At 43.8% G+C, this 20,336-nt stretch overlaps 1 protein-coding gene across 1 annotated transcript in view; it reads right to left on the reverse strand.

Annotated features, from left to right (window-relative positions):
• The window catches only part of MERTK (MER proto-oncogene, tyrosine kinase), a 113,198-nt gene extending 94,887 nt beyond the window's left edge, over positions 1–18,311 (reverse strand). Inside the window, exon 1 of the mRNA XM_013045004.2 lies at positions 18,020–18,311. Coding sequence (XP_012900458.2) covers positions 18,020–18,080 — 61 coding nt within the window. The 5' untranslated portion in view covers positions 18,081–18,311. The remainder of the gene's footprint in view (positions 1–18,019) is intronic.
• Positions 18,312–20,336: the final 2,025 nt, after the last annotated feature.

Here is a 20,336-nt window from a genome sequence, read left to right on the forward strand (position 1 = left end):
AACCTATGGTCCCACCCCCACCCATGCTATCAAAGGTTAGGTGGAGAGCCTAGACTTCCACTCCCACCTGGCATTAATGAGGCATCCCTCCCCATCCCCATTAGGGTGGCAGCAGAGAAGGCCTAGTAGATAATCAGGGCTTTCACTGCTGCCAGTGAGGCCATCCCTCTTCTTCCCCTCGTGTCAGTGGAGGTAAGGTGGGGCACAGTCAGGAAGTACTAAGGCACCACATCTCTCCCCAGACAGGAGGTGTCAGTGGAAACCTAATGGGCAGCCAGAACTCCCACCCCACCTCTAACCAGCAGTAACTTACACTCAGATGCCAATGCAGGCTGAAGAGAAAACCTAGAATTCTACCTCCAGCAGGCAGTGAAGAGGCAGCATACCTCTTTGCTAGCCAGAGCAGCTGAGAGGAAACCCAGTGTAACAAAAGATAAAAGAGCCAGAGTCTCATAATATAATACCCCTAAATGTCTAGGTTTCAATAAAACATTCAATCTCAAACGGAAATACCAACGGCAAGGTGACAGAGAATTGTCTGAAAAAGGTTTTATTATTTTTTTAGATTTTATTTAATTATTTGACAGAGAAAGACACAGGAAGAGAGGGAACACAAGGAGGGGAAGCGGGAGTGGGAGGACTTCTACTCGATCCCAGCTCGATCCCAATCGGTGGATCCTAATGACCTGACAGGAAGGCAAACACTTAACCACTGAGCCACCCAGGCACCCTAAAAAAGGTTTTAAAAAAGGAATCATGAAAATACTTCAATGAGCAAGTATGAACAAGAAACTTACGAAAATAGAAGCCTTGACAAGAAAATAAAGTCACAATAAAGAAATAAAAGATATATGTTTTTTTAAATGCAACTTTTTGAACTAAAAAATATAATAACCAAAATTAGAAACTCAATGAGTGGTCTCAATAATGGATGGGAGGGGCAGATGAAAGAATCCGTGAACTGGGGCACCGGGGTGGCTCAGTGGGTTACACCTTTGCCTTGGCTCAGGTCATGATCTTGGGGATCCTGGGATGGAGCCCCGCATCAGGCTCTCTGCTCAGGGGGGAGCCTGCTTCCCCCTCCCTCTCTGCCTGCTTCTCTGCCTGCTTTTGATCTCTCTCAGTCAAATAAATAAGTAAAATCTTAAAAAAAAAAAAAAAGAATCAGTGAACTGGAAGACAGAACCATAGAAAATTATCTAATCTGAACAACAGAAAGAAAAGAGACTGGGAAAAAAAAATGAACAGAGACTCTGGAACCTACAGGACTATTACAAAAGATCTAACATTTGTATTATCACTGTCCTGGAAGGAGTGGAGAAAGAAGAGAGCAAGAATGAAAAAGAACTTGAAGAAATAATGCTGAAAGCTTCCTAAACCTTACAAAAAATATAAACCTACAAAATCAAACATCTGAGTTTAAACATCTGAAAATAAACCCAAAAAATATCCACACTAAGATACATCATAGTCAAACTTCTGAACAGTAAAGACAAAGAAAACTTTTTCAAAGCACTGAGATAGAGAGATGGTGTCTCCCCTATAGGGGAAACACAATTCAACTGGCAGTATAATTCATATAAGGAACCACTGAGGACAAAAGGAAGTGGCACGTTTCATAAGTGCTGAAAGGAAAGAACTGTCAACTAAGAATTTTTCAGAAGTGAAGGGGAAACCAAAATATTCCAGATGAAGGAAAACTAAGAATTTGTCATCAGCAGACCTACTCTTAAAAAATAGCTAGAGGAAATTCTCTAAACAGAAAGAAAACAATAAAAGAAGGAAACCTGAATCACAGGAAGCAAGGAAAAAACAGAAAGCAAAAATATTGGTCAATACAATAGACTTTCCTCTTCTTGAGTTTTCTAAATTATGCCTGATGGTTGAAGAATAATTGTAACACCATCTGATATAGTTCTATACATGAGGAAGAAATATAGTTAAGATAATTATGTTTTATTTTTTTTTTAAAGATTTTATTTATTTATTTGACAGAGAGAGATTACAAGTAGGCAGAGAGGCAGGCAGAGAGAGAGAGAGGGAGGAGGAAGCAGGCTCCCTGCTGAGCAGAGAGCCCGATGTGGGACTCGATCCCAGTACCCTGAGATCATGACCTGAGCCGAAAGCAGCGGCTTAACCCACTGAGCCACCCAGGCGTCCCAAGATAATTATGTTTTAAATGGGGAAATAAAGGAACTTAAAAGGAAGTAGGGATTTTATAATTACCTTGAACTGATGAAAGAGCAATGCCTAATATATAATTACATTAAATGTAAATGATCTAAGTATATTAAAATACCAAGATTGGTACAGCAGATTAAAAAAACCTTATCCAGCTATCTGTTGTTTATAAGAAATTCACAGCAAATATAATGATACTGGCAAGTTGAACACAAAGATAGAAAAAAATATACCATGTAACCTTTAATCAAAAGAAAGAAGGATACCTACATTGATATCAGATAAAGTAGATTTCAAAGCAGAGAAAATTACCAGAGACAGAAAGGCAAATTATATATGATAAAGACTCAATCTACCAAGAAGATATAGAAGTCATAAAGGAGTGTGTACCAAACAAACCAAAATAAGTGAAACTAAAACTGATATAACTGAAAGGAGAAAAAGCAAATTAACAATTATAGGTGGAGACTTCACCATCTCTCTCTCTCTCTCAAGAACTGATCAAAGAGGGGCACCTTGGTGGCTCAGTTGTTAAGCAACTGCCTTCGCTCAGTCATGATCCCAGGTCCTGGGAGGGAGCCCTGCGTTGGGCTCCCTGCTCAGTGGGGAGTCTGCTTCTCCCTCTCCCATTTCTGCATATGTTCCCTCTCTTGCTGTCTCTCTCTGTCAAATAAATAAATAAAATCTTAAAAAATAAAAGATCAAAAAACTGAACAAAGAACAAGGCAGAAAATAAGCAAGACTATAGAAGAATTGAATGGCATTGCCAATGGAAAGAATCTAGTCTCTACATTTATAGAACATTCCATCCAACAACAGCAGAATCCACATTCTTTCCAAATGACGATGGGACATAAACCGAGATAAACCATATCCTGTGCCATAAAGCAAATCAAGAAATGTAAAAGAATTAAAATCATACAGTTTGTGTCTCTGACCACAGTGGAAATAATTAGAAATAACAGAAAGGTAATAGGAAATTTTTCAAATACTTGCAAACTAAACTTCCATATAATCTATGGATCAAAGAAGATATCTCAAGGGAAATATGAGAATATACTGAACTGAATAAAAATAAAGATAAAACATACCAAAATTTGTGGGATACAACATAGTGCTGAGGGAGAATTCATTCAGTAATCTAACCTCAGAACACAGAAAAAGAAGAGCAAAACAAAAAATAATGTACTTATAGGAAATGAAATTGAAAAAAGAAAAGTATTAGAGAAAATCAATGAAATGAAGAACTGGTTGTTTGAAAATAACCACTGAAACTGACAAATCTCTAGCAAGACTACAAAGAAAAAGAGAGGACACAAAATACTACTATCAGGAAAGAAACAAGGAAAATTACTATTCATTGTACAGACATCAAAAGATTAATAATTAAATACTATGAAGAACTCTCACACAAATCTGACAACATAGAGGAAATGGACTAATTCCACAAAAGAAACAAACTTCTATAACTCACCCAATATGAAACAGATAATTTGAATATCCCTATAACTACAAAGGACATTAAATTCATCATCTAGAAAACTTGCCAAAAAATAAATTTCCAGGCCAAAATGGTTTCACTGGATAATTATACCAAATGCTTAAAGAAGAATTAGCATACCATCTATATAATATTTTCCAGAAAATATGAGAGGACAAAAGCCAATATATTTTATGAAGCTGGTGTCTTGATACCAAAAATAGACACAGTGCAGAAAAAAGTACAGATCAACATCCTTCTTGAATATAGATGCAAAAACTTCTTAATAAAATATCAGCAAATAGAATTTAATAACATATAAAGAGACTTATATACCAAGATCAAGTGGAATTTATTCCATGGATAGAAAGTTGGTTCAGTATATGAAATCAATGAAAATCAATCAATATCATCCACCACATTAACAGGTTTAAAGAAGAAAATCACATAATCATACCAATCATTTAACAAAGTCCCACAACCATTCAATACCCATTCACAGTTTTTAAAAAAATAGAGACAGAAAACTTGCTGAACTTGATAAAGAGCATCAACAAAAACCCAATGGCTGTCATTTTACTTTATGTGAAAAACTTCATTCTTTTCCTCTTAGATTAGAAACAAAGCAAAACTTCTGCTTACCCCATTTTTTGTTTGTTTGTTTTCAAGTAGACTCCATGCCCAGCATGGAGCACAACAAAGGGTTTGAACTCATGACCCTGAGATCGAGTCAGATGCTTAACTGACTGAGCCACCCAGGTGCCCCTGCATTCCCCATTCTTAGTCAACATAGTGCTGAAAGTTCTAGTCAAGGCAGTAAAGCAAGAAAAAATAAAAAGCATCAGAATGAAAAGATCAGAAAGGAAGAAATAAAATAGTCACTATTTTGCAGATATGACTGTCCACATAGCAAATTTCACAGAATCACAAAAAAAATGTCCTTAGGTCTAATAACTGATTTCATCAAGGTCATAGGATACAAGATAAATATACAAAAGTTATTTTACTTCTATATACTAAGTAATGAACACACAGACATCAAAATTAAATATATAGTACCATTTACAATTACACCCAAATGATGAAATACTTAGGTATAAATCTAACAAAGCACATTGAGAACTCACATCCTGAAAACTACAAAGCACTGATAGGAGAAATGAAAAAAAGTTCTAAATAAATGGAGAGACATACTGGGCTCATAAACTGGAAGTCTTAACGAAGTAAAGATATTAATTCTCCTCAAGGTAATGCACAGATTGTGGTATAATAAAAATACATTTATCTGGTCCTTGTCCCCAGTTTCTGGCACAGAGCTCCTAAAATCCCTAGAATTTACTGAGCGATAGAAATATCTTTTGTCACTCATAAAGAACACGTCTGAGTTCATGCTAATGAGGTGACTTAGGGTGGGGCCCCTAGATTGCTTCTGGATAGGAGCTGGTCATCAGAAAAACAGGGATTAGAGGGTTAGAATATTCTGCCCCACACCCAACCTTATGGTAGGAAAAAGGGGCTGGAAATTGAGTTTAGTCACTAATGGCTGATGATTTAAACAATCACACTCATGTAATGGAACCCCATGTAAAACTCCTGAAACAACAAGGCTTGGGGAACTTCTGAGTTAGTGAACACATCGACTTGCTGGGAGGGAGGTACACCCAGAGAAGACATGGAAGCTCTGAACCTCTTCTCCTACAGGTTGCCCAATATATCTCTTCCATTTGGCTATTCCTGAATTGTATCATTTCTAATAAAGCTGTCATTATAAGAACAATGCTTTTCTGAGTTCTGTAGTTCCGTTTAGTGTATTACCAAATGTGAAAGGGAAAGAATTTGTATCAGCTGGGCAGAAGGTAGGTAGCCTAGAGAGTTCCTTTGAGCTGGTGTCTTAAGTGGAGGGCAGTCCTATGAGATTGAGCCTCTAACCTGTGAGGTCTAGGCTAACTCTAGGTAGGTAGTATCAGAACTGAACTGAACTGTAGGACACCCAGTTGAGGTCAGAGAACTGGAGAATTTGTTGTTGAATCTACATATTTGATGTCAGAAAAAAAAGCACATCAAGACTTAACACAACTCTTAAGATACCAGGAAGATTTTTTTTTTTTTTTTTGTAGATAAAAACAATGTACTTCTAAAATTTGTGTGGAAAAGTAAAGGATCTAGAATAGCTAAAACGGTTTTGAAAAAGAAGAATAAAATGAGAAGAATCAGTCTCCCCAATTTCAAAACTTATTATATAGCTTGTAATAATCAAACTGGATAGTAATGGCAGAGGTACAGACACATGGATCAATGGAACACAAGAAAACCAGAAACAGACCCACATAAATTCATCCAACTGCTTTTTTTAAATCTTTTTTTAAAAAAGATTTTATTTATTTATTTGACAGAGAGATCACAAGTAGGCAGAGAGGCAGGCAGAGAGGGCAGGTTGCCCTGCTGAGCAGAGAGCCCAATACGGGGCTTGATCCAGGATCCTGAGATCATGACCTGAGTGGAAAGCAGAGGCTTTGACCCACTGAGCCACCCAGGTGCCCCTCTCTCACTGTTTTTTGGCAAAGGTCGGAAGCAATTCAATGGAGGAAAGATAGTTTTTTAAACAAATGATGCTGGAGCAGGCAGATATCCATAGGCAAAAAAAAAATTAAACTTGACCTAAGTCTTACAGTTTATTCAAAATGAACTAATATCTAATACATGAGATAGAAATGTAAAATGTAAAACTTTTAGAAAAAAAATAGAGGAGAATATCTTCAGGATCTAGAGCTAGGCAAAGAGTCTTATACTTGCCACCAAAGTATGATACATAAGAAGAAAATGTAGGGGTGCCTGGGTGGCTCCGTGGGTTAAAGCCTCTGCCTTTGGCTCAGGTCATGATCCCAGGGTCTTGGGATAGAGGCCCACATTGCGGGGGGAGGGGTGTCTCTGCTCAGCGGGGAGCCTGCTTCCCCCCCCCTTCTCTGCCTGCCTCTCTGCCTACTTGTGATCTCTGTCAAATAAATAGTTTTTTTTAAAAACCTTTAAAAAAAAAAGTAATAGACTGAATTTCATCAAAACTAAAAATGTCTGCTCTGCAAAAGACCCCATTAAGAAAAAACAAAAACAAAAACCAACAACTACAGACCTGGAGAAATTACTTGCAAACCACCTATCTGACAAAGCACTAGTATCTAGATTACTAAAGAACCCTCCAAACTCAATAAGAAACAAACAAATCCAATTAGAAGAGGGCAAAGACATGAAGAAGGCTTTGGTCAAAGAGTATATATGGATGACAAATATACTCATGAGAATGGGTTCAGCATCATAAACCATTAGGGAAATTCAAATTAAGACCACAGTGTGGTATTACTTCATATTACTTCATATTACTCTCAGGATGGCTAAAATTAAAAATGGTGACATCACCAAATGCTGTCGAGAATGTGTAATTTCAAGGGCCTATAAAAGTAGAAAGGGAGGCAGAAGACTTGGGGTCAGTGTTGCAATGCCAGAAGGGCACAACCCATGCTTGCTGGCTTTGAAGATGGAGGAAGGGGCCAGGAGCAAAGGACTATGAGTGGGCCCTAGAAGTTAGAAAAGGCAAGGACACAGCCTCTCCCTACAGACTCCAGAAAGGATGGATGTCCTGCTGTCACCCTGATGTTAGTGCCAGTGAGACCCATGTCAGACTTGTGACTTACTGAACTGTAAGATATGATACTTTGTTGTCTCGAGCAGGTAAGTTTGTGGTAATTTGTCATGGCAGCAAAATTAAGCTAATACAGTCTGATTCCATTTTTGTGGCATTTCTGAATGACAAAGTTACAGAAATGGAAAACCGATCATTGACTGCCAGGGGTTAAGGAGGTGAGAGGGCAGAGGGCTATGCGTAGGCTCTAAGAGGGCACCACGGGGGTTCCTGTGCTGGTGGAGTGAATCCATGACAGTTTCCAGCCTGTGATATTGTACTAGTTTCCTAAGATGCTACCCTTTGGCAGAAACTAGGTAAAGGGTACGTGGGAACTTCTCCATATTATTTCTTATTAGAAACAGCATGAGAATCTAAAGTTATTCCAAAAATTTAATTTTAAAAATCCAACAGATTAGTATCTTCTATTGGGGAAGAGGGAAAAGCTGTAGCACCTGTTTTATCTCTGGTCACTCACATTCTGCCAATCTTTCCACCTACCACTGCCCCCAGTTTATAGCGAGTAGCCTGAAGTTCACAGGTGCTAAGCAGCTTGTGCAGATCATCACGGGAGGGAAGGAGTAAAGGGACTTCTCGCGGTCCCACCAGCCCTCGCTTCACCAGCCACATTCAGGCTCCAGCTCCCAAGCCCCTGCTTGTGGTTGGTTCTGAGGGCTGGACAGAACGGGCCTCCGGTGTGCCTGATGCCAGGCAAGGGCGGGGATGGGGTGATGGGTGGTGAGCCTGGAAGTTTAGTGGGTGCTGCTAAGATGGTCTCAGCCTGCTTTGCAACTGGCTACAACCAGCCCTGAGCAGCATTACCAGACCTATCTAGAGTTATTCTTTTGGTATTGAAGAAATGCCTCAGTTGAGATCTTACACAGCAATCACCTACCTATAAGATGTGCAGAAGAAAGGTTTTTCTCTACTCTAATAACAATTTGGCAATATATGATGAGAATATGTATTCCTCTTACCTACAGCCTACAACCCACAACTCAGCATTTCCACCGCTAAGGACTCACACTTGTTCATGGTGAGACACACACACACAAGGTTACGGCTATCTTAACTTGGGTAGTGGTTTTGACACGTATTTGTCAGAACTCATCAAACTCAACAATTACAATCTGTGCATTTTATTATAGCAAATTAAACCTCCCTAAGGAAGATATTAAAAACAAGAATGCTCATGGCACTGATGTTGGGAACAAAGGCCAAAGAAAAAATTAAATGTCCTTACTACTTACAGACCATTGACAAGTCCTTAAAACAGGCAGAGTGACTTTCCTCCAGGAGCTCAGCCTTGACGTTGACACTTGGCTAAGAGCAAAAGGCAATCTCAGCCTGACCCCCCCCCACCCCCCCACGCCCCCCCCCTGCCACCCAGGGTCCTGTGAATCTACTTTAAACAAATGGAAATTCCTTTGGAAACTTCCTTCTTCTCTACCCCAAGATATATGTTGGCAGTCATCCCACAAGCCTACAACCCACTGATACACATCTGAAGGGTCTCATGACTGAGGTTTTTACTAAACAGCAATAAAAGACCTTTTCCTAACAATAGCGAGCCCTCTCAGGGTCCTGGAAACCTTGTTCCCAAAATACCTGGGAAGCTTGTACTGTCCCTAACCCCCTCCCAATTTGAAAGTATAGAATGGACCACTCCTCAAGACCTCAGTGCAACTCTTCTTGCCCAGGGACGCTGTCCCTGTGCTTTACACTAAGACCAGTTTTGCATAGAAGACATCTCAAGAATGCTTTCTCCACTGTCTGCTCTGAACCCCATTTCCACACCAGCAACATTGCTTGTAACAGAAAAATGCAGAAAAGTCTAAATGCCCAATAGAAGGAGCCCGGATAAATAAACTATGGTGTATCCACATAGTTGCCTTATGAAGGTAAGTACACCAGGGCACTGTTCAACCCAGATGAGTCTAGGAAACTTAACACAGAATGAGAAAGCATGCTGCAAGAAAGCACACTATTCATATAAAATTTTATCACAAGTGCATAGCAACAGCTGCTGGTGTCCTATTCAATGCTCAGTCTTCCTCTTCCTACAAATGGGACCTGATCTCATTCAGGGAGCCACTTGCTAACACACTTGATTTGTCACTCTTCCTTGCAGCTTGGTACAGCCAAGGAAACTCAAGCAGAAGTCAACAGCTTGGGGCTTTGCATAAAGCTATCACCTCCTTATGGCCTAAAAAGGGCAGACTCAGCTGGTATGAAACTGGCTGTATATTGTCCCTCCCAATTCCTTCTTCTTGGAATGCAAATGAAATGCCCAGAGATGCAGCATCCATTTGGAGGCGATAAGCTCTAAAACTAAAAACATGCAGTATGCCATCATACTACAGATGACAGACTGAAGAGCCAGGAAGAGCCAGGCCCCTGACCACATCATGGGGCCTCTATCCCAACCCCAGCCTACCTACCCTCAGACTGCCTGTTGGAGGAGAGAAATACCTTCCTTTTGGCTGAGCCACTGAAGTGAGGTTTTCTGTTACATGCAACCAAAAGTAGGCCCTACCTGCCATGGTGTCAAACAACACTGCAAAGTGTCACTAATACAATTATGTGTTGTCAAAGGGTAAAGAGATGTGTGAGAATTAAAACACCTAGCGTTGGGGGAGTGATTTTCTCTGGAGGAGGTGAGACAAGGAGAGCAGACTGGAGTGGGGAGCAATGGGGGGGCCTCAATGGGAGAAGGTGTGAGGCATCCCAGTCTTCCTCAAGAGTCAGATGCACTGCATTGGTGGGGTGTCACCAGAAGTGAGCTCAGAATGGCTTGGACTCCTGGTGGTTAGGGCTGTATCCTAAAGACTGAGTCCATATGACCTGAGTGGGGCTTCGGTTTCTGTATTTTGAAACAGCTTCCTAGGGGTTTGTCCTTGTCGTCCTAGCCAATATGCTTATGAGCTTTACATCCTACAATTCACATTATAAAATACTTATTTAATTTCCAAATATAAAATTATATCATGATACTAAATGAACAGACTTAAAAAAATTTTTTTTTTATTAACATATAATGTATTATTAGCCCCAGGGGTATAGGTCTGTGAGTCGTCAGGCTTACACACTTCACAGCACTCACCATAGCACATACCTTCCCCAATGTCCATAATCCAACCACCCTCTCTCTACCTTCCTCCCCCCCATCAACCCTCAGCCCTCAGTTTGTTGTGAGATTAAGAGTCTCTTAGGCTTTGTCATGAACAGACTTTTTAAAAATGATGTAATTCCCCCCCTGGACCCTGGGGATTCTGCTGTGCACCCTGTGGAGACATGCTCTACTCTGACCAGTCCTTCTAGAAAGACTGTATAACCATCCCAATGTCTTCCAGAACCCAAGAGTCCATAATCCCTACAGATTTGATCATAAGAAGCCATAATTTGTTTGGGCAGGTCCAGTATTCTCAGAAATATACATCTGCATAGCTGGAGGGGCTACATGACGGGGGCACAGACAGCTCAGGCGTCAGGGAACGGCAGCCGCCCATAGGACAGAACCCACTGGTATGAGTCATTTTTAAGAAAGACTCTTGTGTTGCCTCTGGCGCCATTTCTAGGCTGATGCCTGAGGACACTCACAACCAGAGTCAGGCACCGGGCTGGGAGGTTCATTCATCTTCCTGCTAAGGCACTGTGTCTGGAACCACACAGAAAACGTGTCCCCACCCCACCTCTCCTCTTCAGACAGAATCTGTTTTCTGCCCAGAAGGGGACCCAGAATCACCCATCTGCCCTTCCATTTGAAAGGTGGGGATGTGGAGTTTCCAAAAGGAGGTGCACCATACCCCAGGTGTCCCTGCAAGTTAGTATCAAAACTGGGATGAGAACATCTCTCTCTAGATTCCCAGACGTTATATTTTTCAATGAATGTTTTAGACGGAATACTAAATCTAATGAGCTTCCTTTTTTCTTTGCCCCCAAACTTTCAAAGAGCATTGTTTTCAACAACAAATCTTCAGATCATGAGGCAGAATTGTAGAAAGGCTCAAGGGCGGGTTTCACTTCCTGTGTGGAGGCAGCCTGCCCTGTACTAGAGCCAGTGGAAAACCAATCCCCCAAAGAGGCAGCCCTTGGGAGTCCATGAATATTCATGACTTCACTGTGCATTCACTAAGTAGTGCGGAGACAGAAAACAACTTCCAGCAACTTGGAGTCCATGTTCTAATATTCTCCACTAAGATAGCTTGTTCTGACTTGTTAAAAAAAAAAAAAAGATACTATTTTCAAAAACCATAATGAGGCCAGTCTACTCAGGAGCTAGAACAAGCCCTAAAGCTTAAAATAGCAAAACAATTGCTTCTCCAAGATAAACAAGGCTTTCCTTTGTGTGTCTAATGAGAGGCAAGACCACAGAGAAGGCAGATTCTAAGACGTTTACTGTCCCCGAATGTTGAGGTAAATGGAGCTCGGCCACCCCTCCAAAAAAGCAGATTATACAAAAAGAGATCTGAGAGCATCTGCCTGATTGTCAAATGCCAACCTGAGACGTATGTCCTGAGGGCGAGCCCCCTTACCGAGTGAGCTAGGGGAGGACACCAACAGTGTGAAGATCAGATCTAGCTGGGGCCTTGGCTCACTCTACAGGCGCCAGACAGCACCTTTGAAGGAACCGACTGAGAAATACCCAGAAGACACAGTAATGACTAGGTACAAGGAGACACAGGTGCATAGAATTTGCTGTCATCAAAGTCTATAAATTGAGATAAAATGAAATGGGTTTTCCCCAAGTGTAAGTTTCTCCAACATTGTTAGTTTTTGGTGTAAAACTTCTGTAAGGTTTTGGTCCAAACATAACATCAACATCTGTCTCCTCTCTCTCTTTCTCTCTCCTCAGCTGGTCCTCCCCAAACACCCCCAAGACGCATGGAAAATCCATTTTACCATTAAGTGAAAGAACTCTGTAGGTTTTTCTATGACATGTATAAGACATAATCACTCTTTCTCCATTTATCAAAATTTTTTAAAAAGATTTTATTAATTTATTTGACAGAGAGAGAGAAACAGCATGTGCTTGGGAGCACACAAGTAGGGGGCAGCAGAGGGAGAGGGAGAAGCGGGTTCCTCGTTCAGCAGAGAGCCCATGAGGGGCTCATCCCATAACCCTGGGATCTTGACCTGAGCTGAAGGCAGCCGCTTAACAAAAGGAGCTACCCAGCTGTCCCATTTATCACTCCGAAACACCAGAAACTTGGGGAGCCTGGGTGGCTCAGTCAGTTAAGCATCTGCCTTAGACTCAGGTGATCCCAGGGTCCTGGGATCGTGTTCTCCTCCCCCCCCCACCCCCCCTCCCCCCACCATGGGGCTCTCTGCTCTGCAGGGAGTCTGCTTCTCCCATATTCTCTCTTTCTCTTTCTCCTCTCTTAAGAGCTCTATCACTCAAGTAAATAAATAAAACACCAGAAACAGGGCTTCCCCAGCAGGTCACAGCCACAGATCCTAATGGAATTCTTAACCCCGGCCAGGAGGCATTTTCAGCCCTCAGCTGGAGGCAGAAGGTCTAAAACACGGGTGAAGAGACAGAGTAAGTGACAGAGTAAGTTACTTCCCAGTTGGGGGTCAGCACAGGCCCGGAGTAGATGATGTGGAGAAGTCAGAGCTTCCCTCAGGGTACCTGGGTGCTGGCTCACACCTGCCACCAAACAGGAAGTGTCTGGGAGCCGGGAGTGCCTCGGGAGCTCCCGGGAGCTCCCGGCGGGTTCCTGGTGTTCCCGGGGCCACCCGCAGGCACACACACTCAGACCGTCCACAGTTAATCCAAGAGACAAAGCCTCATTGTGTATCCACTGCAGCCAGAGGGCTTCACTGGGGAAACCTAGATTCAGCTGATAAAAGGGAAAGGGATTATCTGGAGGCTTTACATTAAAAATTAAGAAAACCAAAACAAATACCACAACAACAACAAACCACACCCACTCTGGAGTAGTGTTCTGTGGGAAAAGTTGAGCAGGAATTGGACTGCATTTTTATACCTTCCTGAGAGGCACATGACAGGAAGCTATTCCCGTAGTATGTTAAGTCTGAAGTCAACAAGCGAAGGTAATGGGGCGAAGGGGGGTGGGGGGAGAGGTGGCAAGGCAGGCCCTGCCTCACCGGACAAGCCACAAGTGATAGGCATTAGGTTCTGCAAGCAAGGACGAGGAACAAAGCCCTAAAACGCAGCGACGAGGGGGTGGCCCACAGCTCTGTTCTCATATTTCAGGCTGCAGCTTAGGATACATTTCAGCGAGAAAAGAACCTTTCCCCCCAACACTTTTTATCTGGGAGAAACATTACCCCAAAGTTTGAGTTCAGAAGAATGGAGAACCAAAAGCAATGATGGCTAATATTTTGGGAGCATTTACCGCGTGCCCTTAGCTCATTTGATCCTCTTGCCAAGTTCTGTGACTAGTGAAGAGACCCACGGTACCAGAGAGGAAACCGAGGTCCCGAGTTACCCATGGCCCTCAGAGCTCCCCAAAGATCAGCCAGCAGGGCGGGACAAGGAGCCGGGCTTGCTGCCTACCCAGCCCGCACACCGCCTTAACATTTGCATCCAAGTCCCAAGAAACTCCTGTGGTGAACCTGCTTTTTTCTAATTTTCATAATCATTAACCTCCTGCTGAGATGCATACCAACCCAAAGCCATGCAGTTTGGGTAATATCAAACCAGTGACAATGGGCCAAAGGCAAGGCACTCAGGGTCACAACTAACAGGATATCGGGCAACCCACCTCTGGCAGGGAGCTGCTATCCGTGTTAACATGCTATTCATGTTAACATGAAAAATCAGCTTTTGACCTGTTTTTTTCCCCTCTACTTGGAACAGTTAAGAAAATATAAAATGTCAATATTGTTTTATTGGGTTAATACAGTCCAAAAATTGATCTTCTATCAATGCCCTAAGTTTCCTAGTGACAAAATCACTTTGGCATCACAGCAAAATATAAGACTGTTTTCTATCAACCAAGCCCCAAACACAAAGGCATGGGAGGTGCAGCAATTCTGTGTCTGGGTGAGCCAGCAGGGGCAGAGAAGGGGAGGGGCACATGGTGAGACCCACAGGGGCCTAGCCCTCTGACACCAGCCAGATACTCACTGAGCACTGACGTGGGTGAAAGCACCGTGCCATCTCACCATCGGGTAGTGAAAAGTGTTCTTGGGAAAATAAATTCAATGGAGAGACAGAGTAGGTGTGTGTTGTGTAACTCTGGTTGGGGTGGGAGTGAGGGAAGGCCTCTTCTAAGACATCTGAGCTGAAACCCAAGAAGAAGCCAGCATGCAGAGATCTTGGGGGAAAAGATTCCATTTGGAGGGAATATCCACTGCAAACGTGCTAGACAGATGCTTGTGGCTGGAGCAGTGTGAACATTAGAAAAGGTAGAAATGGGGCAAAGGGAGTGGGAAGGCTCTTCACATCCCTCAAACCCTGGGAGGAGTGGGAAGCTGCTGGAGAATTTTAAAGAAAGGGACAACACAAACACAATCCAATTCATCTCTCTAATTTCATTCTGGGTATAATGTAGGAAGCCGTGGTTATACACGTGTTCATTTATAGGTAAGGGGAATCAATATCCTGGGCTCAGCTTTTCTACCTGGTAACATGTTCCCAATTCAAGAGGAACTAAAGATTCAACCTGTTCATAACTTACTGGTCCTGCTGGTAACTTACTGGCCCTGCTCCTTTGATTATCTGGAAATTATTTCTAAAAATAAAACTGAGAAGTTATTATTAATTTTAAACATATCTGTGTTCCAGTCATCACTTCCAAAAAGAGGATCCAAATGACTTCTTTAAAACTATTTATTTTTAAAATGTGTCCTGCTTACTTCTAAAAAGCATTTGAGCCCATTGTCATAAAGCTTGTAAACAGCGGGAAGACTTAAAGTTCTCTAGGGGGAAAATACTTACAATATGTTGTAATATGGGTTCCTGCATCCTATAAGCTTGGGAAGGAAATGCTAATGTTGAAGGGTTTTAACCTTTAACTTTTAAACAATTTGTTCTAAGGACTGAGTTCAGCTGTAGGTACTGCTTCATGATGGGCTGAGTCCTTCACTTTTTCCACTTTTACATTTTTCCTCTATCCTCTCCCTGGCCCTCTAGACAGCCAACCTTTGCCTGGTTTCCCTGCTCACTGGCTCCCCCATCCAGAGACTGAGCAGAAAGGACATATTGGGAAGTCTGATGACCATGGTTCAGCAGTTTCAGTTCTCTGTGTATGTGTGTTTCTTCATGGGATGGTGTTTGTGTGTATGCATCTGTGTGTGTATTGGGGAGGGGGGAGTCCGGGGTTAAAGTGATACGTAAATTTTAATTATTTATCCATTCCCCTCCATTGCATATACACACATCCTCACCTTGTCCCTCTTCCTCCCACTTCCGCTAAAATCTTAATTAAAACTGGACAAAGGTTCTAATTTCGATGTTTAGTCTCTACCCATAGCATTCTTACTTCTGTTCTAATTCTGCCACTGGGAATCCCAACCTTTGAGCTTTCACAAGGTAAGATATAACACTGTCAGACATCTCACTGATTAGTTCAACATAAAACCAGAAAGTAGGGTGCCTGGGTGACTTATCTGATTAAGGGGTGGACTCTATTTTGGCTCAGGTCATGATCTGATATGGACCCCTGCATCAGGGTGAACATGGAGTCTGCTTAAGATTCTCTCTCTTGGGCACTTGGGTGACCCAGTCAATTAAGCATCTCCCTTCAGCTCTGGTCAGAATCCCAAAGTCATAGGATTGAGCCCTGCATCAGGCTCCTTGCTCAGTGAGGAGTCTGCTTCTCCCTCTGCCTGTCTCCTTGCTCATGCTCTCTCACTCTTTCTCTCTCAAATAAACTTAAAAAAAAAAAAACCAAAAAACTCTCCTCCCTCTTCTCCCCCTGCCCCACCCCCCAGCTCGCTCTCTTTCTCTTATTAAAAAAAAAAAAAGGTTAAAGATAGAAGAAGAACTGGAGAAAATTTTCATTTTTCCTGCTTGGTGGGTTTAGCAGACCTTTTAGGATTATCTGACTAAAGCTAATTGTCTGCTACAAAAGGTTTTTGATAATTGGTTTTTTAAAAATTTGGAGAAACACACCATTTTAAAATATCTTTTAAGGGACGCCTGGGTGGCTCAGTGGGTTAAAGCCTCTGCCTTCGGCCCAGGTCATGATCCCAGGGTCCTGGGATCGAGCCCCGCATCGGGCTCTCTGCTCAGCGGGGAGCCTGCTTCCTCCTCTCTCTGACTTCCTCTCTGCCTACTTGTAATCTCTGTCTGTCAAATAAATAAATTAAAAAAAAAAAAAACTCTAAAAAAAAAATAAAATATCTTTTAAGCACCCAAACTGTCGCTTTTGTTGCTTTTCCCATAATTTTCACATTCACGATACCTCCAAGACTATTTATGGTCAGTCCTGAGTAGTAACAAAATTGAACAGATTTGCAGCAGATTATGAAAAATGGGATCTGGCAGAAATGCTAAATAATTTTTTAGAGTTTGGTGGGGGTGGAGAATGGTTCTTTGATTGGTTTGGCTTTTGATGTTTGCTTCAAATTGCTCTGTGGCCCCAAATTATAAATTGCATATGTAATTTAATGTGTAACAAGAGGGTTCACTGCTTAAGAATTTTTTATTTGAGCACCTGAGTTTTCAAACAAAAATCTCAAAGGAAAACATTTAAGTAAATTGCTTAACTATAAATCGAACTTTCCAAGTATTCTTAAAAAAAATATCTTGGACCCTTATTAGGTAAAACCTATTCATCCATGTTCATGGTCAAAAGAGACAAAAACCACATGCTGAATGGAAATAAAAAACTTTTAACTAAGAATGTATTTATTCAAAATACCCCACACACACCATTTCTTTTTCTTTTTGGCAAAACCTGGTTAGGTTTCTCGCAGCTTCCTCAAGAAATGCATCAGCGATCAAACTTTTAACTTGTTTCTTAGCCTCCAAACAAGTTGTTGATGCAGAATGGAACCCTCCTTAACTGGCCTCCACTTACCAATCTAGAACCTTATATTGGAATGTGACCGTATCAGGACAAACCTAGACGCGGTCCAAGCACATTAGATTCTGTTCAGCAATAACAGGGGTTAAAAGAATGCTTCCCCTAAGTCCAGGGTCCCCACACTCACAGGGTGTCCTTGCAAAGAGGTATTAACATTACCTATAAGGACCCAGTGGGAGCAGACTGGACCGCTGTTCCTCCCTGTTGGTCTCCCGTCCTTGGTCGATCGCAGCACCAGGAATGTGATCCCAACTTCCCAAGGCTGCTAGTCTCCCTCGGGAGATGGGGCCCGCGGCTCCCAGAACTACTGCCAGAGCCGGGGTCCAACCACGCAACGGTGTCTAGGGGAAAGTTTCTGCGACCAACATTCCTCTGGAGCAAAAAGTTCAGGACCAGCAGCGCGTCGGGCCGAGCTTGATTTCCTCCACTGCGGTAAAGGGGAACCCTCGGTGCCCACCCCTACCTGACTCCACCGGGACGCGCACCCACGACCCATACTGAGTGCCCCGTTAGTGGGCTGCTGGGGTCCCTGCGCTCCACTCTCTGGCTCTCCTGGGGCGTGCGGAGGTGTCTGCAAACTTGCCCAGCAGCCCGGCGCGCCCCCGTTGGCGCGCACCCTTCCCCGAGCTCCGAGGCGCCAGCCCCCCGGCCCTCAGCGCCTGGCCCTGGGCCCCGCGCACTCACCTCCATTCCAGAACGCCGGGAGGAAGAACCACAGCAGTAGCGGCAGCAGGGCCCGCCCCATCCCGGGGCTGCACGTCTGGGAATTCTCTCCCGATCGAGGGACAGACAGACGTCCTAAACCTGACCCGTCCCGGATCCAGCGCGCCACCAAAAAAGCCCAACGCTGCGGTCAGGACAGCTAACCCCGAAGTGCCCGACCGAGCCGCGGGCAGGAGGTGCCTAGGGCCGAAAGGGGCGGGCCGGGGGCCGAGTCCGAGCGGACCCGAGCCAGTTGGGGTGGGGAGGGGGCGGGAAGGAGGGCGGGCGGAGAAGCGGGCAGCCAAGGGGAAGGAAGGGGACCGAGCCGGACAGTAGGGGCGGGTAGGGGCGGGCCATGGGCTGAGCCTGGGCGGCCCGGGATGGGGGGCGGGAGTGGAGAGAAAGGGAGGGGACTGAAAAAGAGGGGAGGGGCGGCCGGAGGTGAGGAGGAGAAAGAGCCCGGCCGGAGTCCAGCACTTGTGGATGGGAGAGAGAGAGCAAGAGGGGAAAATGTTGGAGGGGAGTGGAAGGCTCCCGAGGCCTTAGCCAGACCCAAGAGGAGGGTGTAGCACCTTGGGGCCGCGGCGATCCCACAGTTCAGACGTGCAAGACATAGAAGACCCTGGCGGTGACGTTCCCAGAGGCGAAGGCGACAGTGGCAACCGCTTTCCACTGAGCGCCGCCCCCTGGGTACCTGGCCGGAGGTGTGAGCCTCGGCCCTGGCGTCGAGGAGCGCACTGCCTCCGGGACGAATCCTTTACTGCGCCCCCCTGAGGAGTCAAAGAGAGATGAGGCTCAGGAAAGGAGATGAACATCAAGGGAAAAGCGCACAGCAGGAGTGGAAAAGCAGCTGGAAGCTATAAAGTGTGGAGGGACCAAGAGGAAAGCCTCAGAGAAAGTTCATCATAAAAGAGCTCTAAGCCACTTTTACTAATAATTGCAACAGGAGCTTACACTTACATATTTTCTTAAAGGAATCATTTTTAGGATTATCTTATTTTTAAAGATTTATTTTTTTTTTTTTTTTTGAGAGAGGACGAGGGGCAGCAGGAGCCAGAAGAGAGAATCTTAAGCAGATTCAGAGCCTCATGGCTCCATCCCATGGCCCTGCTGAGATCACCACCTGAGCTGAAACCAAGAGTGGGAGGCTTAATTGTGCCACCCAGGTGCCCCAAGATTATTTTTGACAACGTTAGCCAGATTATTGTCATTTCTCTGCTCAAAACTCTCAAAACTCTACAGTGTTTCCTGCTTTTTTGCTGCATAACGGCTGAAGGCCTACAAAGTCCTAGGGGATCTGGTCCCCTCTCCCCTCTGACCTCATCTCCTTGCTCCAGTTCTATTTATGCTGGTTTGCTGTCAAACAGTCCCTGAACCTTAGGCTGGCTGGCCTCCTTGGATAGATTTGGTTGTAAAGAGACAACAAATCCAAATGGATTTAGGCAGGTGGTTATACTGACAGCAAAAGCAAAATCAGCATGGTGTCAGCTCCTTGTGTCCCCAGCCCCATAGGAGGACACCAAAACAGAGGGGCCAGATGTACATACTCGAGCAGTGGGGGGCTCTAGAGCACCCAACTCTAAACTATTGCCAAGGGGTTGTATGGACTTCCACTGGGGCCTGCAGCTGTATCCTTCGGGGGAGGGGGAGGCATGGAGGGAAGAAGATGAAAAGTTCTGTGCTCAGCTAGAACTATGGAGAAGAAAGAAAAAAGGCTTGCCACAATGTCCCTGCCTTCCAAGAGCTGCTCACCAGGCTTCGCTGCTCTTGTTCCAGGAGGAATCATACAGCCATCTGTCAAGACTTGGGTAACACTACAGTCAAGCCCTGCCTACATGCCTATGTGGAAATGTGCAGGGTCACCAGAGCATCTCAGCAGGATCGTTCTAGAATTTTCCTACTGTAGTTCATATACAGTAGACACTCTGCCAGAGCAGGGTATTACACCGACTGTTTGCTCAGAATGCTCTTCGTCCAGACTCACACCCTCTTGGTTAACTCTACTCCTTCAAGTTTGCTCAAACCTCTCTTGGTGAGGCCTACCTTGCATATAACATTCCCATATCTATTTCTATGTGACATATCACCCCAAAGATAGTGGGGATAAAACAATAGCCATTATATTAGAGTCATGGATTCTGTGGGTCAGAGATTTGGACAGAGTACAGGGAAGATAGTTTATCCCTGTTCTCCCGTCTCTGCTGGGATCTTAGCCTCAAATGGCTGGGGACTAGAATCATCTAGAACAGGGGTCAGCAAACCAACAGCCTGCCAACCTATCGCCTGTTTTTGCAAATAA

Source organism: Mustela putorius, unplaced genomic scaffold (assembly GCF_011764305.1).
Source record: "Mustela putorius furo isolate JIRA1106 unplaced genomic scaffold, ASM1176430v1.1 tig00000281_pilon_pilon_pilon, whole genome shotgun sequence".
Taxonomy (NCBI): Eukaryota; Metazoa; Chordata; class Mammalia; order Carnivora; family Mustelidae; genus Mustela; species Mustela putorius.